The sequence below is a fragment of the Procambarus clarkii genome, chromosome 46, assembly GCF_040958095.1.
Source record: "Procambarus clarkii isolate CNS0578487 chromosome 46, FALCON_Pclarkii_2.0, whole genome shotgun sequence".
Classification (NCBI taxonomy): domain Eukaryota; kingdom Metazoa; phylum Arthropoda; class Malacostraca; order Decapoda; family Cambaridae; genus Procambarus; species Procambarus clarkii.
The window spans coordinates 37,000,529-37,019,407 of NC_091195.1; the positions used below are offsets into that span (position 1 = coordinate 37,000,529).

The 18,879-nt window shown below is 51.8% G+C and overlaps 2 protein-coding genes across 2 annotated transcripts in view; both read left to right on the top strand.

Moving 5' to 3' along the window:
• Positions 1-18,879, top strand: part of LOC138350608 (uncharacterized) — a 401,046-nt gene that overhangs the window by 16,913 nt on the left and 365,254 nt on the right. The gene's annotated exons all lie outside the window — the stretch shown is intronic.
• LOC138350605 (uncharacterized) lies at positions 11,706-17,738 on the top strand. Its single transcript, XM_069301633.1, has 2 exons — positions 11,706-14,986; positions 17,392-17,738. The coding sequence occupies exons 1-2, from the start codon at positions 12,187-12,189 to the stop codon at positions 17,736-17,738; spliced, it is 3,147 nt and encodes a 1,048-aa protein (XP_069157734.1). The 5' UTR covers positions 11,706-12,186.

An 18,879-nucleotide genomic window follows, 5' to 3' on the forward strand; every position in this document is an offset into this window, starting at 1 on the left:
GGCTCCTTTATGTGCCTCTAGGCGGCCCTTTATGTGCCTCTAGGCGGCTCCTTTATGTGCCTCTAGGCGGCTTTTTATGTGCCTCTAGGAGGCTCCTTTATGTGCCTCTAGGCGGCTCCTTTATGTGCCTCTAGGCGGCTCCTTTATGTGCCTCTAGGCGGCCCTTTATGTGCCTCTAGGCGGCTCCTTTATGTGCCTCTAGGCGGCTCTTTTATGTGCCTCTAGGAGGCTCCTTTATGTGCCTCTAGGCGGCTCCTTTATGTGCCTCTAGGTGGCCCTTTATGTGCCTCTAGGCGGCTCCTTTATGTGCCTCTAGGCGGCTCCTTTATGTGCCTCTAGGCGACCCCTTTATGTGCCTCTAGGCGGCCCTTTATGTGCCTCTAGGCGGCCTTTTTATGTGCCTCTAGGAGGCTCCTTTATGTGCCTCTAGGCGGCTCCTTTATGTGCCTCTAGGCGGCTCCTTTATGTGCCTCTAGGCGGCTCCTTTATGTGCCTCTAGGAGGCTCCTTTATGTGCCTTTAGGCGGCCCTTTATGCGCCTCTAGGCAGCTCCTTTATGTGCCTCTAGGCGGGCCTTTATGTGCCTCTAGGCGGCCCTTTATGCGCCTACAGGCGGCACCTTTATGCGCTTCTAGGCGGCTCCTTTATGTGCCATTAGGCGGCCCTTTATGTGCCTCTAGGCGGCCCTTTATGTGCCTCTAGGCGGCCCTTTATGTACCTCTAGGCGGCCCTTTATGTACCTCTAGGCGGCCCTTTAAGTGCCTCTAGGCGGCCCTTTATGCGCCTCTAGGCGGCCCTTTATGTGCCTCTAGGCGGCCCTTTTTGTGCCTCTAGGCGGCTCCTTTATGTGCCTCTAGGCGGCCCTTTATGTGCCTCTTGGCGGCTCCTTTATGTGCCTCTAGGCGGCCCTTTATGTGCCTCTAGGCGGCTCCTTTATGTGCCTCTAGGGGGCCTCTTTATTTGCCTCTAGGCGGCCCTTTATGTGCCTCTTGGCGGCCTCTTTATGTGCCTCTAGGCGGCTCCTTTATGTGCCTCTAGGCGGCTCCTTTATGTGCCTCTAGGCGGCTCCTTTATGTGCCTTTTAGCGGCCCCTTTATGTGCCTCTAGGCGGATCCTTTATGTGCCTCTAGGCGGCTCCTTTATGTGCCTCTAGGCGACCCCTTTATGTGCCTCTAGGCGGCCCTTTATGTGCCTCTAGGCGGCCTTTTTATGTGCCTCTAGGCGGCTCCTTTATGTGCCTCTAGGCGGATCCTTTATGTGCCTCTAGGCGGCCATTTATGAGCCTCTAGGCGGCCCCTTTATGTGCCTCTAGGCGGCTCCTTTATGTACCTCAAGGCGGCCCCCTTATGTGCCTCTAGTCGGCTCCATTATGCGCCTCTAGGCGGCTCCTTTATGCGCCTCTAGGCGGCCCCTTTATGCGCCTCTAGGCGGCCCCTTTATGAGCCTCTAGGCGGCTCCTTGATGCGCCTCTAGGAGCCTCTTTCTGTTCCTCTTGGCGGCACCTTTATGGTCCTCTAGGCGGCTCCTTTATGTACCTCTAGGCGGCTCCTTTATGTGCCTCTAGGCGGCTCCTTTATGTACCTCTAGGCGGCTCCTTTATGTGCCTCTAGGCGGCCCCTTTATGCGCCTCTTGGCGGCCTCTTTATGCGCCTCTAGGCGGCCCTTTATGTGCCTCTAGGCGGCTCCTTTATATGCCTCTAGGCGGCCCCTTTATGTACCTCTAGGCGGCCCCTTTATGCGCTTCTAGGCGGACCTTTATATACCTCTAGGCGGCCCCTTTATGTACTTCTAGGCGGCCCCTTTATGCGCTTCTAGGCGGACCTTTATGTGCCTCTAGGTGGCCCTTTATGTGCCTCTAGGCGGCCTCTTTATGCGCTTCTAGGCGGACCTTTATATACCTCTAGGCGGCCCCTTTATGTGCCTCTAGGCGGCCCCTTTATGTACTTCTAGGCGGCTCCTTTATGTGCCTCTAGGCGGCCCCTTTATGTGCCTCTAGGCGGCCCCTTTATGTGCCTCTAGGCGGCCCTTTATGTGCCTCTAGGCGGCCCCTTTATGTGCTTCTAGGCGGCCCCTTTATGTGCTTCTAGGCGGCAATTTATGTGCATCTAGGCGGCCCTTTATGTGCCTCTTGGCGGCCCTCTATGTACCTCTAGGCGGCCTTTTATGTGCTTCTAGGCGGCCCCTTTATGTGCCTCTGGGCGGCCCTTTGGGTGCCTCTATGGGGCCTTTGATTGCCTCTAGGCGGCCCTTTGGGTGCCTCTAGGCGGCCCTTTATGTGCTTCTAGGCGGCCCTTTTTGTGCCTCTAGGCGGCCCTTTATGTGCCTCTAGGCGGCCCTTTATGTGCCTCTAGGCGGCCCTTTATGTGCCTCTAGGCGGCCTTTTATGTGCCTCTAGGCGGCCCTTTATGTGCCTCTAGGCAGCCCTTTATGTGCCTCTAGGCGGCTCCTTTATGTGCCACTAGGCGGCCCTTTATGTGCCTCTACGCGACTCCTTTATGTGCCTCTAGGCGGCTCCTTTATGTGCCTCTAGGCGGCTCCTTTATGTGTCTCTAGGCGGCCCTTTATGTGCCTCTAGGCGGCTCTTTTATGTGCCTCTAGGCGGCTCCTTTATGTGCCTCTAGGCGGCCCCTTTATGCGCCTACAGGCGGCACCTTTATGCGCTTCTAGGCGGCTCCTTTATGTGCCTTTAGGCGGCCCCTTTATGTGCCTCTAGGCGGCCCTTTATGTGCCTCTAGGCGGCTCCTTTATGTGCCTCTAGGCGGCCCTGTATGTGCCTCTAGGTGACTCCTTTATATGCCTCTAGGCGGCCCTTTATGTGCCTCTAGGCGGCTCCTTTATGTGCCTCTAGGCGGCCCCTTTATGTACCTCTAGGCGGCCCTTTATGTGCCTCTAGGCGGCCTCTTTATGTGCCTCTAGGCGGCTCCTTTATGTGCCTCTAGGCGGCCCCTTTATGTGCCTCTAGGCGGCCCCTTTATGTGCCTCTAGGCGGCCCTTTATGTGCCTCTAGGCGGCCCCTTTATGTGCTTCTAGGCGGCCCCTTTATGTGCTTCTAGGCGGCAATTTATGTGCATCTAGGCGGCCCCTTTATGTGTTTATAGGCGGCCCCTTTATGTGCTTCTAGGCGGCCCCTTTATGTGCTTCTAGGCGGCCCTTTATGTGCCTCTTGGCGGCCCTCTATGTACCTCTAGGCGGCAATTTATGTGCATCTAGGCGGCCCTTTATGTGCCTCTTGGCGGCCCTCTATGTACCTCTAGGCGGCCTTTTATGTGCTTCTAGGCGGCCCCTTTATGTGCCTCTAGGCGGCCCTTTTATGTGCCTCTAGGCGGCCCTTTGGGTGCCTCTAGGCGGCCCTTTATGTGCTTCTAGGCGGCCCTTTTTGTGCCTCTAGGCGGCCCTTTATGTGCCTCTAGGCGGCCCTTTATGTGCCTCTAGGCGGCCCTTTATGTGCCTCTAGGCGGCCCTTAAAGTGCCTCTAGGCGGCCCTTTATGTGCCTCTACGCGGCCCTTTATGTGCCTCTAGGCAGCCCTTTATGTGCCTCTAGGCGGCTCCTTTATGTGCCTCTAGGCGGCCCTTTATGTGCCTCTAGGCGACTCCTTTATGTGCCTCTAGGCGGCTCCTTTATGTGCCTCTAGGCGGCTCCTTTATGTGTCTCTACGCGGCCCTTTATGTGCCTCTAGGCGGCTCTTTTATGTGCCTCTAGGCGGCTCCTTTATGTGCCTCTAGGCGGCCCTTTATGCGCCTACAGGCGGCACCTTTATGCGCTTCTAGGCGGCTCCTTTATGTGCCTTTAGGCGGCCCCTTTATGTGCCTCTAGGCGGCCCTTTATGTGCCTCTAGGCGGCTCCTTTATGTGCCTCTAGGCGGCCCTTTATGTGCCTCTAGGCGGCTCCTTTATGTGCCTCTAGGCGGCCCTTTATGTGCCTCTAGGCGGCTCCTTTATGTGCATCTAGGCGGCCCTTTATGTGCCTCTTGGCGGCCCTCTATGTACCTCTAGGCGGCCTTTTATGTGCTTCTAGGCGGCCCCTTTATGTGCCTCTAGGCGGCCCTTTTATATGCCTCTAGGCGGCCCTTTGGGTGCCTCTAGGCGGCCCTTTATGTGCTTCTAGGCGGCCCTTTTTGTGCCTCTAGGCGGCCCTTTATGTGCCTCTAGGCGGCCCTTTATGTGCCTCTAGGCGGCCCCTTTATATGCCTCTAGGCGGCCCTTTATGTGCCTCTAGGCGGCCCTTTATGTGCCTCTAGGCGGCCCTTTTTGTGCCTCTAGGCGGCCCTTTATGTGCCTCTAGGCGGCCCTTTATGTGCCTCTAGGCGGCCCTTTATGTGCCTCTAGGCGGCCCTTTATGTGCCTCTAGGCGGCCCTGTATGTGCCTCTAGGTGGCTCCTTTATATGCCTCTAGGCGGCCCTTTATGTGCCTCTTGGCGGCTCCTTTATGTGCCTCTAGGCGGCCCTTTATGTGCCTCTAGGCGGCTCCTTTGTGTGCCTCTAGGCGGCCCCTTTATGTGCCTCTAGGCGGCCCTTTATGTGCCTCTAGGCGGCCTCTTTATGTGCCTCTAGGCGGCTCCTTTATGTGCCTCTTGGCGGCTCCTTTATGTGCCTCTAGGCGGATCCTTTATGTGCCTCTAGTCGGCTCCTTTATGTGCCTCTAGGCGGCTCCTTTATGTACCTCTAGGCGGCCCGTTTATGTGCCTCTAGGCGGCCCTTTATGTGCCTCTAGGCGGATCCTTTATGTGCCTCTAGGCGGCCCTTTATGTGCCTCTAGGCGGCCCTTTATGTGCCTCTAGGCGGCTCCTTTATGTGCCTCTAGGCGACCCCTTTATGTGCCTCTAGGCGGCCTTTGATGTGCCTCTAGGCGGCCTCTTTATGTGCCTCTGGGCGGCTCCTTTATGTGCCTCTAGGTGGCTCCTTTATGTGCCTCTAGGCGGCCATTTATGAGCCCCTAGGCGGCCCCTTTATGTGCCTCTAGGCGGCTCCTTTATGTACCTCTAGGCGGCCCCTTTATGTGCCTCTAGTCGGCTCCATTATGCGCCTCTAGGCGGCCCCTTTATGCGCCTTTAGGCGGCCCCTTTATGAGCCTCTTGGCGGCTCCTTTATGCGCCTCTAGGCGGCCCCTTTATGCGCCTCTAGGCGGCCCCTTTATGAGCCTCTAGGCGGCTCCTTTATGCGCCTCTAGGAGCCTCTTTCTGTTCCTCTTGGCGGCACCTTTATGGTCCTCTAGGCGGCTACTTTATGTGCCTCTAGGCGGCCCCTTTATGAGCCTCTAGGCGGCCCCTTTATGTGCCTCTAGGAGCCTCTTTCTGTTCCTCTTGACGGCACCTTTATGGTCCTCTAGGCGGCTCCTTTATGTGCCTCTAGGCGGCTCCTTTATGTACCTCTAGGCGGCTCCTTTATGCGCCTCTAGGAGGCTCCTTTATGCGCCTCTAGGAGGCTCCTTTATGTACCTCTAGGCGGCCTTTTATGTGCCTCTAGGCGGCTCCTTTATGTGCCTCTAGGCGGCTCCTTTATGGTCCTCTAGGCGGCTCCTTTATGTACCTCTAGGCGGCTCCTTTATGTACCTCTAGGCGGCCCTTTATGTGCCTCTAGGTGGCTCCTTTATGTGCCTCTAGGCGGCTCCTTTATGTACCTCTAGGTGACCCCTTTATGTACCTCTAGACGGCCCCTTTATGTGTCTCTAAGCGACTCTTTATGTACCTCTAGACGGCCCTTTATGTGCCTCTATGCGACCCCTTTATGTACGTCTAGGCGGCCTCTTTATTCACTTCTAGGCGGCCCTTTATGTACCTCTAGGCGTCCCCTTTATGTACCTCAAGGCGGTCCTTTATGTACCTCTAGGCGGCTCTTTATGTACCTCTAGGCGGCCTTTTATGCGCCTCTAGGCGGTCCCTTTATGTACCTCTACGCGGCCCTTTATGTACCTCTAGGCGGCCCCTATATGTACCTCTAGGCGGTCCCTTTTTGTGCCTCTAGGCGACCGCTTTATGCACGTCTAGGTGGCCCTTTATGTGCCTCTAGGCGGCCCCTTTATGTACCTCTAGGCGACCCTTTATGTACCTCTAGGCGGCCCTTTATGTACCTCTAGGCGGCCCCTATATGTGCCTCTAGGCAGCCCTTTATGTACCTCTACGTGGCCCTTTCTGTACCTCTTAGCGGCACCTTTATGTGCCTCTAGGCGGCCCTTTATGTACCTCTAGGCGGCCCTTTATGTACCTCTAGGCGGCCCCTATATGTGCCTCTAGGCGGCCCTTTATGTACCTCTACGCGGCCCTTTCTGTACCTCTTAGCGGCACCTTTATGTGCCTCTAGGCGGCCCTTTATGTGCCTCTAGGCGCCCCTTTATGTGCCTCTAGGCGGCCCTTTATGTGCCTCTAGTCGGCCCTTTATGTGCCTCTAGGCGCCCCTTTATGTGCCTCTAGGCGGCCCTTTATGTGCTTCTAGGCGGCCCTTTATGTGCCACTAGGCGCCCCTTTATGTGCCTCTAGGCGGCTCTTTATGTGCCTCTAGGCACCCCTTTAAGTGCCTCTAGGCGGCCCTTTATGTGCCTCTAGGCGGCCCTTTAAGTGCCTCTAGGCACCCCTTTATGTGCCTCTAGGCGGCCCTTTATGTGCCTTTAGGCGGCCCCTTTATGTACCTCTAGGCGGCCCTTTATGTGACTCTAGGCGGCCCTTTATGTGCCTCTAGGCGGCCCCTTTATGTACCTCTAGGCGGCTCCTTTATGTGCCTCTAGGCGCCCCTTTATGTACCTCTAGGCGGCCCCTTTATGTACCTCTAGGCGGCCCCTTTATGTACCTCTAGGCGGCCCTTTATGTGCCTCTAGGCGGCCCCCTTTATGTACCTCTAGGCGCATCTTTATGTGCCTCTAGGCGCCCCTTTATGTACCTCTAGGCGGCCCTTTATGTGCCTCTTGGCGCCCCTTTATGTACCTCTAGGCGGCCCTTTATGTGCCTCTAGGCACCCCTTTATGTGCCTCTAGGCGGCCCCTTTATGTACCTCTAGGCGGCCCTTTATGTGCCTCTAGGCGCCCCTTTATGTGCCTCTAGGCGGCCCCTTTATGTACCTCTAGGCGCCCCTTTATGTGCCTCTAGGCGCCCATTTATATGCCTCCAGGCGGCCCCTTTATGTACCTCTAGGCGGCCCCTTTATGTGCCTCTAGGCGGCCCCTTTATGTGCCTCTAGGCGCCCCTTTATGTGCCTCTAGGCGCCCCTTTATGTGCCTCTAGGCGCCCCTTTATGTGCCTCTAGGCGCCCCTTTATGTACCTCTAGGCGGCCCCTTTATGTGCCTCTAGGCGGCCCCTTTATGTGCCTCTTGGCGGCCCTTTATGTACCTCTAGGCGGCCCCTTTATGTGCTTCTAGGCGGCCCCTTTATGTGCTTCTAGGCGGCCCTTTATGTGCCTCTTGGCGGCCCTCTATGTACCTCTAGGCGGCCTTTTATGTGCTTCTAGGCGGCCCCTTTATGTGCCTCTAGGCGGCCCTTTGGGTGCCACTATGGGGCCTTTGATTGCCTCTAGGCGGCCCTTTGGGTGCCTCTAGGCGGCCCTTTATGTGCTTCTAGGCGGCCCTTTTTGTGCCTCTAGGCGGCCCTTTATGTGCCTCTAGGCGGCCCTTTATGTGCCTTTAGGCGGCCCTTTATGTGCCTCTAGGCGGCCCTTTATGTGCCTCTAGGTGGCCCTTTATGTGCCTTTAGGCGGCCCTTTATGTGCCTCTAGGCGGCCCTTTATGTGCCTCTAGGCGGCCCTTTATGTGCCTCTAGGCAGCCCTTTATGTGCCTCTAGGCGGCTCCTTTATGTGCCTCTAGGCGGCCCTTTATGTGCCTCTAGGCGACTCCTTTATGTGCCTCTAGGCGGCTCCTTTATGTGCCTCTAGGCGGCTCCTTTATGTGTCTCTAGGCGGCCCTTTATGTGCCTCTAGGCGGCTCTTTTATGTGCCTCTAGGCGGCTCCTTTATGTGCCTCTAGGCGGCCCTTTATGCGCCTACAGGCGGCACCTTTATGCGCTTCTAGGCGGCTCCTTTATGTGCCTTTAGGCGGCCCCTTTATGTGCCTCTAGGCGGCTCCTTTATGTGCCTCTAGGCGGCCCTGTATGTGCCTCTAGGAGGCCCCTTTATGTGCCTCTAGGCGGCCCTTTATGTGCCTCTAGGCGGCTCCTTTCTGTGCCTCTAGGCGGCCCTGTATGTGCCTCTAGGTGGCTCCTTTATATGCCTCTTGGCGGCTCCTTTATGTGCCTCTAGGCGGCCCTTTATGTGCCTCTAGGCGGCTCCTTTGTGTGCCTCTAGGCGGCCCCTTTATGTGCCTCTAGGCGGCCCTTTATGTGCCTCTAGGCGGCCTCTTTATGTGCCTCTAGGCGGCTCCTTTATGTGCCTCTAGGCGGCTCCTTTATGTGCCTCTAGGCGGATCCTTTATGTGCCTCTAGGCGGCCCTTTATGTGCCTCTAGGCGGCCTCTTTATGTGCCTCTAGGCGGCTCCTTTATGTGCCTCTAGGCGGCTCCTTTATGTGCCTCTAGGCGGCTCCTTTATGTGCCTCTAGGCGGATCCTTTATGTGCCTCTAGGCGGCTCCTTTATGTGCCTTTAGGCGGCCCGTTTATGTGCCTCTAGGCGGCCCTTTATGTGCCTCTAGGCGGATCCTTTATGTGCCTCTAGGCGGCTACTTTATGTGCCTCTAGGCGGCCCCTTTATGAGCCTCTAGGCGGCCCCTTTATGTGCCTCTAGGAGCCTCTTTCTGTTCATCTTGACGGCACCTTTATGGTCCTCCAGGCGGCTCCTTTATGTGCCTCTAGGCGGCTCCTTTATGTACCTCTAGGCGGCTCCTTTATGCGCCTCTAGGAGGCTCCTTTATGCGCCTCTAGGAGGCTCCTTTATGTACCTCTAGGCGGCCTTTTATGTGCCTCTAGGCGGCTCCTTTATGTGCCTCTAGGCGGCTCCTTTATGGTCCTCTAGGCGGCTCCTTTATGTACCTCTAGGCGGCTCCTTTATGTACCTCTAGGCGGCCCTTTATGTGCCTCTAGGTGGCTCCTTTATGTGCCTTTAGGCGGCTCCTTTATGTACCTCTAGGTGACCCCTTTATGAACCTCTAGACGGCCCCTTTATGTGCCTCTAAGCGACTCTTTATGTACCTCTAGACGGCCCTTTATGTGCCTCTATGCGACCCCTTTATGTACCTCTAGGCGGGCTCTTTATTCACTTCTAGGCGGCCCTTTATGTACCTCTAGGCGGCCCCTTTATGTACCTCAAGGCGGTCCTTTATGTACCTCTAGGCGGCTCTTTATGTACCTCTAGGCGGCCCTTTATGCGCCTCTAGGCGGTCCCTTTATGTACCTCTACGCGGCCCTTTATGTACCTCTAGGCGGCCCCTATATGTACCTCTAGGCGGTCCCTTTTTGTGCCTCTAGGCGACCGATTTATGCACGTCTAGGTGGCCCTTTATGTGCCTCTAGGCGGCCCCTTTATGTACCTCTAGGCGACCCTTTATGTACCTCTAGGCGGCCCTTTATGTACCTCTAGGCGGCCCCTATATGTGCATCTAGGCAGCCCTTTATGTACCTCTACGCGGCCTTTTCTGTACCTCTTAGCGGCACCTTTATGTGCCTCTAGGCGGCCCTTTATGTACCTCTAGGCGGCCCTTTATGTACCTCTAGGCGGCCCCTATATGTGCCTCTAGGCGGCCCTTTATGTACCTCTAGGCGGCCCTTTATGTACCTCTAGGCGGCCCCTATATGTGCCTCTAGGCGGCCCTTTATGTACCTCTACGCGGCCCTTGCTGTACCTCTTAGCGGCACCTTTATGTGCCTCTAGGCGGCCCTTTATGTGCCTCTAGGCGCCCCTTTATGTTCCTCTAGGCGGCCCTTTATGTGCCTCTAGGCGGCCCTTTATGTGCCTCTAGGCGCCCCTTTATGTGCCTCTAGGCGGCCCTTTATGTGCCTCTAGGCGCCCCTTTATGTGCCTCTAGGCGGCTCTTTATGTGCCTCTAGGCACCCCTTAAGTGCCTCTAGGCGGCCCTTTATGTGCCTTTAGGCGGCCCTTTATGTGCCTCTAGGCACCCCTTTATGTGCCTCTAGGCGGTCCTTTATGTGCCTTTAGGCGGCCCCTTTATGTACCTCTAGGCGGCCCTTTATGTGCCTCTAGGCGGCCCTTTATGTGCCTCTAGGCGGCCCCTTTGTGTACCTCTAGGCGGCTCCTTTATGTGCCTCTAGGCGCCCCTTTATGTACCTCTAGGCGGCCCCTTTATGTACCTCTAGGCGGCCCCTTTATGTACCTCTAGGCGGCCCTTTATGTGCCTCGAGGCACCCCTATATGTACCTCTAGGCGGCCCCTTTATGTACCGCTAGGCAGCCTCTTTATGTGCCTCTAGGCGGCCCCTTTAGTTACCTCTACGCGGCCCCTTTATGTACCTTTAGGCGGCCCCTTATGTGCCTCAAGGCGGCCCTTTATGTGCCTCTAGGCGGCCCCTTTATGTACCTCTAGGCGGCCCCTTTATGTACCTCTAGGCGGCCCCTTTATGTACCGCTAGGCAGCCTCTTTATGTGCCTCTAGGCGGCCCCTTTATTTACCTCTACGCGGCCCCTTTATGTACCTCTAGGCGGCCCCTCTATGTGTCTCAAGGCGGCCCTTTATGTGCCTCTAGGCGGCCCTTTATGTGCCTATTGACAGCCCTTTATGTACCTCTAGGCCGCCCCTTTATGTGCCTCTAGGCGGCCATTTTATGTGCCTCTAGGCGGCCATTTTATGTGCCTCTAGGCGGCCATTTTATATGATGAGCCTCTACGCGGCCCGCCATCATTGCTCCTATAAGAGACTCTCAGGGGACGGAAGTTTACTTGTAGTAAACTCCATGTAAGTTGTTAACATTATACTGTGAATATTGTCCACAAGAGAGCGGAGGGGGAGAGGGCGATCTACACAGAAGCTCAGCTGGGAACCCTTGCAAGAAAATAAATAAATAATTCAAAGCCTAATTAATATGATATAGCAAAGTTCGTGGTAAGGGGGTAGCTTTGGTACTCTTTAAAGTTGTACTCCCTACATATATGCCATTCCCTGTTGGGCACATACCCAGCAGGAATTACTGTTAGAAATTAGGTGAGGCTAGCTCCCTGAGTAGGGTCTTCTAGCTCGCATAGACAGAGAAGCAGACATTATTTCTTATTGATACAGATTTATCATTTCTTGTTCTATTTTGTGTTGATGCAGTTAACAACTTATTATTACAACCTTCGATATAACTTTTCATCCTTTTGACAACATCAATAATATCAACTATACTTTCCGAAGAATGTGTAAACATAGCTACCTTAATCTCTCTTAATAAGGGAGATTTCTAATTCCTGAGATCAACTTTGGCATTCTTCTCTTTATGGGTTCAAGTCAAATTATGTCCAGTATATTGTATGTTGACCAAACTGAACTGCATAATCTAAATAGGTCCTTACAAGAGCAAGATAAAGGCAGAGAATAACATTACTAAATGCTACACCGTATATTTCTGTGTGAGAAAATGAGCACCATTACTCTACCTAAACCAGAAGCCAACACCACAATGATCACAGGAGTTATGTCAAAATATTGACAAGTTTTAAGTTATAAAATATAACAAAATGCAGGAGGCAGACTTTGGAATTTTATTTGTTTTAGTGATCTCAAAAATGTATTTCTGACCCAATGTTTAACACTAACATCTTGTTTTAATAACGTTAAATTGTTCTTCCAGATGACAGAATTCTGAAGAGTATAAAGACAGAAGAAATTAACTAGTTAAAGAACAAATTGAAAATAACAAATAAAGCTGGAACCGAATATTGCATTAACATGTGAACACATTTTGTAAAACTTGGTTTATTTGGAAATCACTTATATTTTTGGTCAATTAAGTGACTGTATTGTGGTTAATGCAGTCGGATCATCACCGATTACATCCGAGTTTGATTCCCTGGCAGTGTGAGATGCTCAGCCTCCTGATACCTCTGTTCACCTAGCAGTAAACATTAACCTGGAAGTTAGTCAACTGTTGAGGGATGCATCCTGAGGAAGGTCTGTCGTTGGCTTAGGAAGGCCTACACAAGCCTAACAAGCTGCCCGTCTCCGACAGTGAGAAACAATGTTATGTTTTTAAACATAATATAATAACAAAACCAGCGTGGGACATTTACTGCTTGTGTGAAACTTGACAACAGTTGTGTGAGGTGAGAATCATACGGCCCAATATGGCGGCCTCGAGTCCTGTTATCCAACCGGAAGATGTGAACAGACTGCGGTATGGACTGGCTGTGACTAAGGCAGGACGAGACGCGCTAGCAAGTGTGTTTATGTGGTCGTACCGGGGTACCTTCCCAGTAGTGACTTACCTCACTCAGGACTTGGGGTACACCAATGCTCAGTACAGGCGTGTCTTTGATGATCACCAGAGGGATAAACTCGAAGCTTCCTCTGACGTGGCTACTTTTGACATCACCCTGTTTTATAAACTCCTGCAACGTGTGTGCGGTCTGGCTGAGATGAATGACCCCACGTGGACCACTCCAGGGCCTCAGGGACCGTCACTTGAACACCTCATTTACAGCCTGAAGCAACACCGAAACACGTTGGCCCATGATAATGTGGGAATGTCAGAGCAAGATCTTACGTCAACACTGACGGAGCTCAGTGACTTATTGGCTAAGATGCTGGCTGAGGCCGGCGTCCGGTGTGGGACAAACAGCCAGGATGTGGACCACGTGACCAGAGATGTCACCAAGTATATTGGTGATCTGCTAGCGAAGGTCAGAGAGCCACTGGATCCCTCAGATGTGGCGTACTTGCCACAGCTCCGCCAGGAGATTAAGATGTTCAAAAGCCACATCCCAGAAGAGGTTAAGCAGATGAGCAAGCAGGAGCTAACTGACGGGTATAAACTGCTGTACCAGATTGTTCCCGCACCCTGGCTCCTCCTCAACATTAACTACAACCCAAGTCTTGCTTTTACACGACTACGACTCCTTGAAGATCCCGTCATAGGGGCAAGATCCTCCCACGCTGCCAAGGGTCAGGATATAAACTATGAACACATCTTGAGTATGAGACGAGAGGACGGAAGAGTCCCTGAGTGTGTCCTCCTGACGGGGGAAGGTGGTATGGGCAAGACAACTTTACTCAAGCTCATCCTCGAGAAGTGGGTAGAGGACCCTGCTGCCATACGTCACCTGGGCACTGTGGACCTCGTTTTGTATGTACAGTGCAGGGACTCACATCTTAATACCTTCGATGATCTCCTCCGCCAGTTGCTGCCTCTAGCACTTAGTGATTCTGGTGCTGACTTCCAGCTGTTTAAGGAGATAATCTTGAGCTTAAATATATTAGTCCTGATTGACGGCTACGACGAGGTCAACGACCATTCAGGAAGGCTGGTGAAGGAGCTGTTGCACCTGCCTGGCAAGGATGTGAGGTTGGTGATAACCACACGGCCGGGGTGGGACCAACACCTGTCACAGCTCGTCCCACACACCAGACCTCGCTGCAACATCCTCGTCTTGGGCATCACTCCAGAACGTCGCGTGGAGTTCGCCGAGAGAACCATCAAGGTGCTGGTGGAGGAAGAGTGCCAACGGAGTGTCATCACAGGGAGGTTTACCCAGCGGCTGGAGCAGATGAGTCAGTTCCTGGGTGAGTACCTCAACACTCCACTCACCTTGACCTTGTTGGCGCTGCTGTGTGTCGAGGCTCCAGAAGAATTTAACAACCTCACCACAAACACTCAAGTCTACGAGAAGATTCATGACTTCATAACCAGTAAACTGGTGTCCAGACTCACAGACAAACATGTGGTGGACCCCAAAGGAAAATGTGACCAGTTTCTGTTGTTCTTTGAAGAGATTAGTTTAAGAGGGATCCAGAGGCAGGAGTACGACCTTTGGCCGGAGACGGAAGCGGAGATTAGGGAGAAGTGTGACACTCTGGGACTGCCGCAGGAGGAGGTCTTGTCCAACTATTTCACAAGAACCAGCTACCGTCGAGGCCTAAATGTGGTGTGGGTTTTTGGCTATTTTCACGCCAAGTACCAGGAGTATTGTGCCAGCAGGGGGCTGGTCGATCTCTTGTTGAGGGCTGAGCAAGACCGAGGTGATCCAGCATCACACCGTGTGTCAGGGGAAAGCTCTATAATCATTGACCTCTTGGTGGATGTTGTGGTGTGGGTGATTGGCTATTTTCACGCCAGGTACCAGGAGTATTGTGCCAGCAGGGGGCTGGTCGATCTCTTGTTGAGGGCTGAGCAGGACCGAGGTGATCCAGCATCACACCGAGTGTCAGGGGACAGGTCTATAATCATTGACCTCTTGGTGGATGTTGTACGTAAGGAAAAACGCTCCTTGAGAGATCACCTGAGAGGGTCAAAGTTTGATATTAGCGCCGTGCTACAAGAGTTTAGGAAGCGCCCCAGATGGCAGAACTTTTTAGTCAGCACTACCGGGGTGCTGTGTGCCCGGGGAGTAGAGCACAGGTTCATTACTCACATAATTGACCTGTGCAAGATGGTTAAAAATTCGACTGACGAGCTGTTGAAGCATGTAGCAGAGTCCCGCGGGAGTGAGCACGTCATCCAAGCCGTGTGTGAGAAGCTGCGTACAGAACACAGGTGGAGAATAGAGCGTGTTGACTCGTGTGTTGTCCTGCCGCTTGTTCTTAAGAAGGTGACACCTGAGAACATTTACCTAAGCATAAAGGATACACCCCAACTAAAGCAGCGCCTGTCAACACTGTCTGTGCTGGCAAAAATGAAGGTAACCATATCCTTAGATCTTCACTATAGTTTAGACAGAAAAGAGACAAGTGATATACTAAAACAATGTTTGGAGAGGCTGACAGCCCCCGGCAGTAAGTGTACCTTAGAGATGTTTAGTGGTGGCTTGCCTGAGGCAGACATACCCCTCCTGCCTCACACCCTCAATACCCTCGGCCTGCGCCTCACACCACAGCAACTGACCATCCTCATCCGTCACCTGCCTCACCTTCCTCACCTGCAGCGTCTTGGTAAATATTCATATTTTCCACCATAATTTTTAGGGTTATTTATTAATACCAAAATTACGCAAAGGGCTTCATTCGTCATGTTTAATATAGTAATTCAGATTTACATTGTTTACATATATGTTTACAACCTTATGGACGAAAGATTCCTGATATTGTTTACAAATATAGTCACCTTAAGAGCGACAAACACCTTATATTGTTTACAAATATAGCCACCTTAAGAGCGACAAACACCTTATATTGTTTACAAATATAGTCACCTTAAGGGTGACAAACACCTTATATTGTTTACAAATATAGTCACCTTAAGAGCGACAAACACCTTATATTGTTTACAAATATAGTCACCCTAAGGGTGACAAACCTTCTACTTTGATTACAAATATAGACTTATTAAGGGCGACTACTCCATGAATAATAAATTTTCGAAACATTCCGCTGCTGTATATATTCTTGTGCATAAATAATTTCATGAAGTATTTAGCGACGCCAAACTTTTGGTTCAGATGACTTACCACTTTGACTTTGACTCGTGGTACAGATCTCCTTTCACTGTGACCTAATTCCTGTTCAGGATGACCTTTCACTGTGACCTAATTCCTGTTTAAGATGACCTTTCACTGTGACCTAATTCCTGTTCAAGATGACCTTTCACTGTGACCTAATTCCTGTTTAAGATGACCTTTCACTGTGACCTAATTCCTGTTCAGGATGACCTTTCAGTGTGACCTAATTCCTGTTCAAGATGACCTTTCACTGTGACCTTATTCCTGTTCAGGATGACCTTTTACTGTGACCTAATTCCTGTTCAAGATGACCTTTCACTGTGACCTAATTCCTGTCCAGGTTGACCTTTCACTGTGACCTAATTCCTGTTTAAGATGACCTTTCAGTGTGACCTAATTCCTGTTCAAGATGACCTTTCACTGTGACCTAATTCCTGTTCAAGATGACCTTTCACTGTGACCTAATTCCTGTCCAGGATGACCTTTCACTGTGACCTAATTCCTGTTTAAGATGACCTTCTACTGTGACCTAATTCCTTTTCAAGATGACCTTTCACTGTGACCTAATTCCTGTTCTGAACAGGATGACCTTTCACTGTGACCTAATTCCTGTTTAAGATGACCTTTTACTGTGACCTAATTCCTGTTCAGGATGACCTTTCATTGTGACCTAATTCCTGTTTAAGATGACCTTTTACTGTGACCTAATTCCTGTTCAAGATGACCTTTCACTGTGACCTAATTCCTGTCCAAGATGACCTTTTACTGTGACCTTGATCCCTTGGTTAATTAGACCTTCCGTAACTTTGATCCTTAATTCAGGTGACCCATCTATCCCTGTGACCTTGATACTTGGTCCAGATGACCTTTCACTGTGACCTTGACTTAGTTTATATGACCTTCTAATGCGACCTTGACCATTGATAAAGATGACCATGACTGTGACCTTGACCATTGATAAAGATGACCATGACTGTGACCTTGACCATTGATGTAGATGACCTTGACTGTGACCTTGACCATTGATACAGATGACCTTGACCATTGATACAGATGACCTTGACCATTGACACAGGTGACCTTGACTGTGACCTTGACCATTGACACAGATGACCTTGACTGTGACCTTGACCATTGACACAGATGACCTTGACCATTGATACAGATAAACTTGACAATTGATACACATAACCTTGACTGTGACCTTGACAATTGATACAGATAACCTTGACTGTAACCTTGACCATTGATACAGATGACCTTGACCATTGATACAGATAACCTTGACAATTAATACAGATAACCTTGACTGTGACCTTGACAATTGAGACAGATAACCTTGACTGTGACCTTCACAATTAATACAGATAACCTTGACTGTGACCTTGACAATTGATACAGATAACCTTGACTGTGACCTTGACAATTAATACAGATAACCTTGACTGTGACTTTGACAATTGATACAGATAACCTTGACTGTGACCTTGACAATTGATACAGATGACCTTGACTATGACCTTGACCATTGATACAGATGACCTTGACAATTGCTACAGATGACCTTGACCATTGATACAGATGACCTTGACCATGATGCAGATGACCTTGACCATTGATACAGATGACCTTGACCATGATGCAGATGACCTTGACCATTGATACAGATGACCTTGACAATTGATAGATGACCTTGACCATTGATACAGATGACCTTGACCGTGGCTTTTAAAAGCTATTAATACATAGTTTAGATGCTATTAATACTGTCCAAAATACGGACTTGTCATCAGGTAATAAACCCAGCAGTAAGGTGAGTGGATGGCTCAGTATGTCTTCTTGTTATATCTTAGAACATACCAGTAACGACCGTGACTGTATCTCAGTGTATGTCTTCAGGCATTGACCTGGACGCCTGGAGCAACCCGCTACGGAGCTACGGGGACCCGGACACCCTGGACGCCACGGGCTACGTGAACCCGGACACCCTGGACGCCACGGGCTACGTGGACCCGGACACCCTGGACGCCACGGGCTACGTGGACCCGGACACCCTGGACACTCTGCAGTACCAGGGTAGGATACTCAGCCTGTCCATCTGGCGGCGCCACACTCATGACGACCCCGCCATAGACTGGTGCTGCCACCTGGCGGCTCAGCTGTGTCCTTTCTCAAGAGGAGGGTATAGTCGCCTGCACTGTAGTTTCCGGGACTTCTCTTACGAGCCATTCACCTGTACGTATTGACTACATTTTAACACGTGAATATCTGTAACTCAGTTGTTTAATTCACAGTGCTTCCAGTGGTTTCAAAAATATTTTTACATTAAAAGTCATGAATTAGAGAACTTATAAGGCTTCTTGAGTAACTTTGAGCACCGTTTAGCGACCAAGAATATTCATTAAGCAAGCTTCACTGCTTATAAGATAACACTGATCAATATTTAGCCCAACATTGTCTTGCTTCATACAAGCTAGATTTACTTGATATAAGTTTTCTTTGGCATGAGTGTGTGACATAGACAGGTGTGGGTGGGGAGAGTAGCCAGGTGTGGGCTTCCATGTTCCCTCTCATCTACAGGTGTGGGGAGGGAGAGTAGCCAGGTGTGGGCTTTAGTGTTCCCTCTCATGTGCAGGTGTGGGTGGGGAGAGTAGCCAGGTGTGGGCTTTAGTGTTCCCTCTCATGTGCAGGTGTGAGTGGGGAGAGTAGCCAGGTGTGGGCTTCCGTGTTCCCTCTCATCTACAGGTGTGGGGAGGGAGAGTAGCCAGGTGTGGGCTTTAGTGTTCCCTCTCATGTACAGGTGTGGGTGGGGAGAGTAGCCAGATGTGGGCTTTAGTGTTCCCTCTCATGTGCAGGTGTGGGTGGGGAGAGTAGCCAGGTGTGGGCCACTACCTCTGCACCACTACCCTCCTCCTCCTCTGCACCACTACCCTCCTCCTCCTCTGCACCACTACCCTCCTCCTCTGCACCACTACCCTCCTCCTCCTCTGCACCACTACCCTCCTCCTCTGCACCACTACCCTCCTCCTCCTCTGCACCACTACCCTCCTCCTCCTCTGCACTACTACCCTCCTCCTCTACACCACTACCCTCCTCCTCTGCACCACTACCCTCCTCCTCCTCTGCACCACTACCCTCCTCCTCCTCTGCACCACTACCCTCCTCCTCTGCACTACTACCCTCCTCCTCCTCTGCACCACTACCCTCCTCCTCCTCAGCACCACTACCCTACTTCTCTGCACCACTACCCTCCACCCCTGAACCTCTACCCTCCTCCTCTGCACCACTACCCTCCTCCTCTGCACCACTATCATCATCCTTCTCTGCACCACTACCCTCCTCCTAATCTGCATCACTACCCTCCTCCTTCTCCTCTGCACCACTACC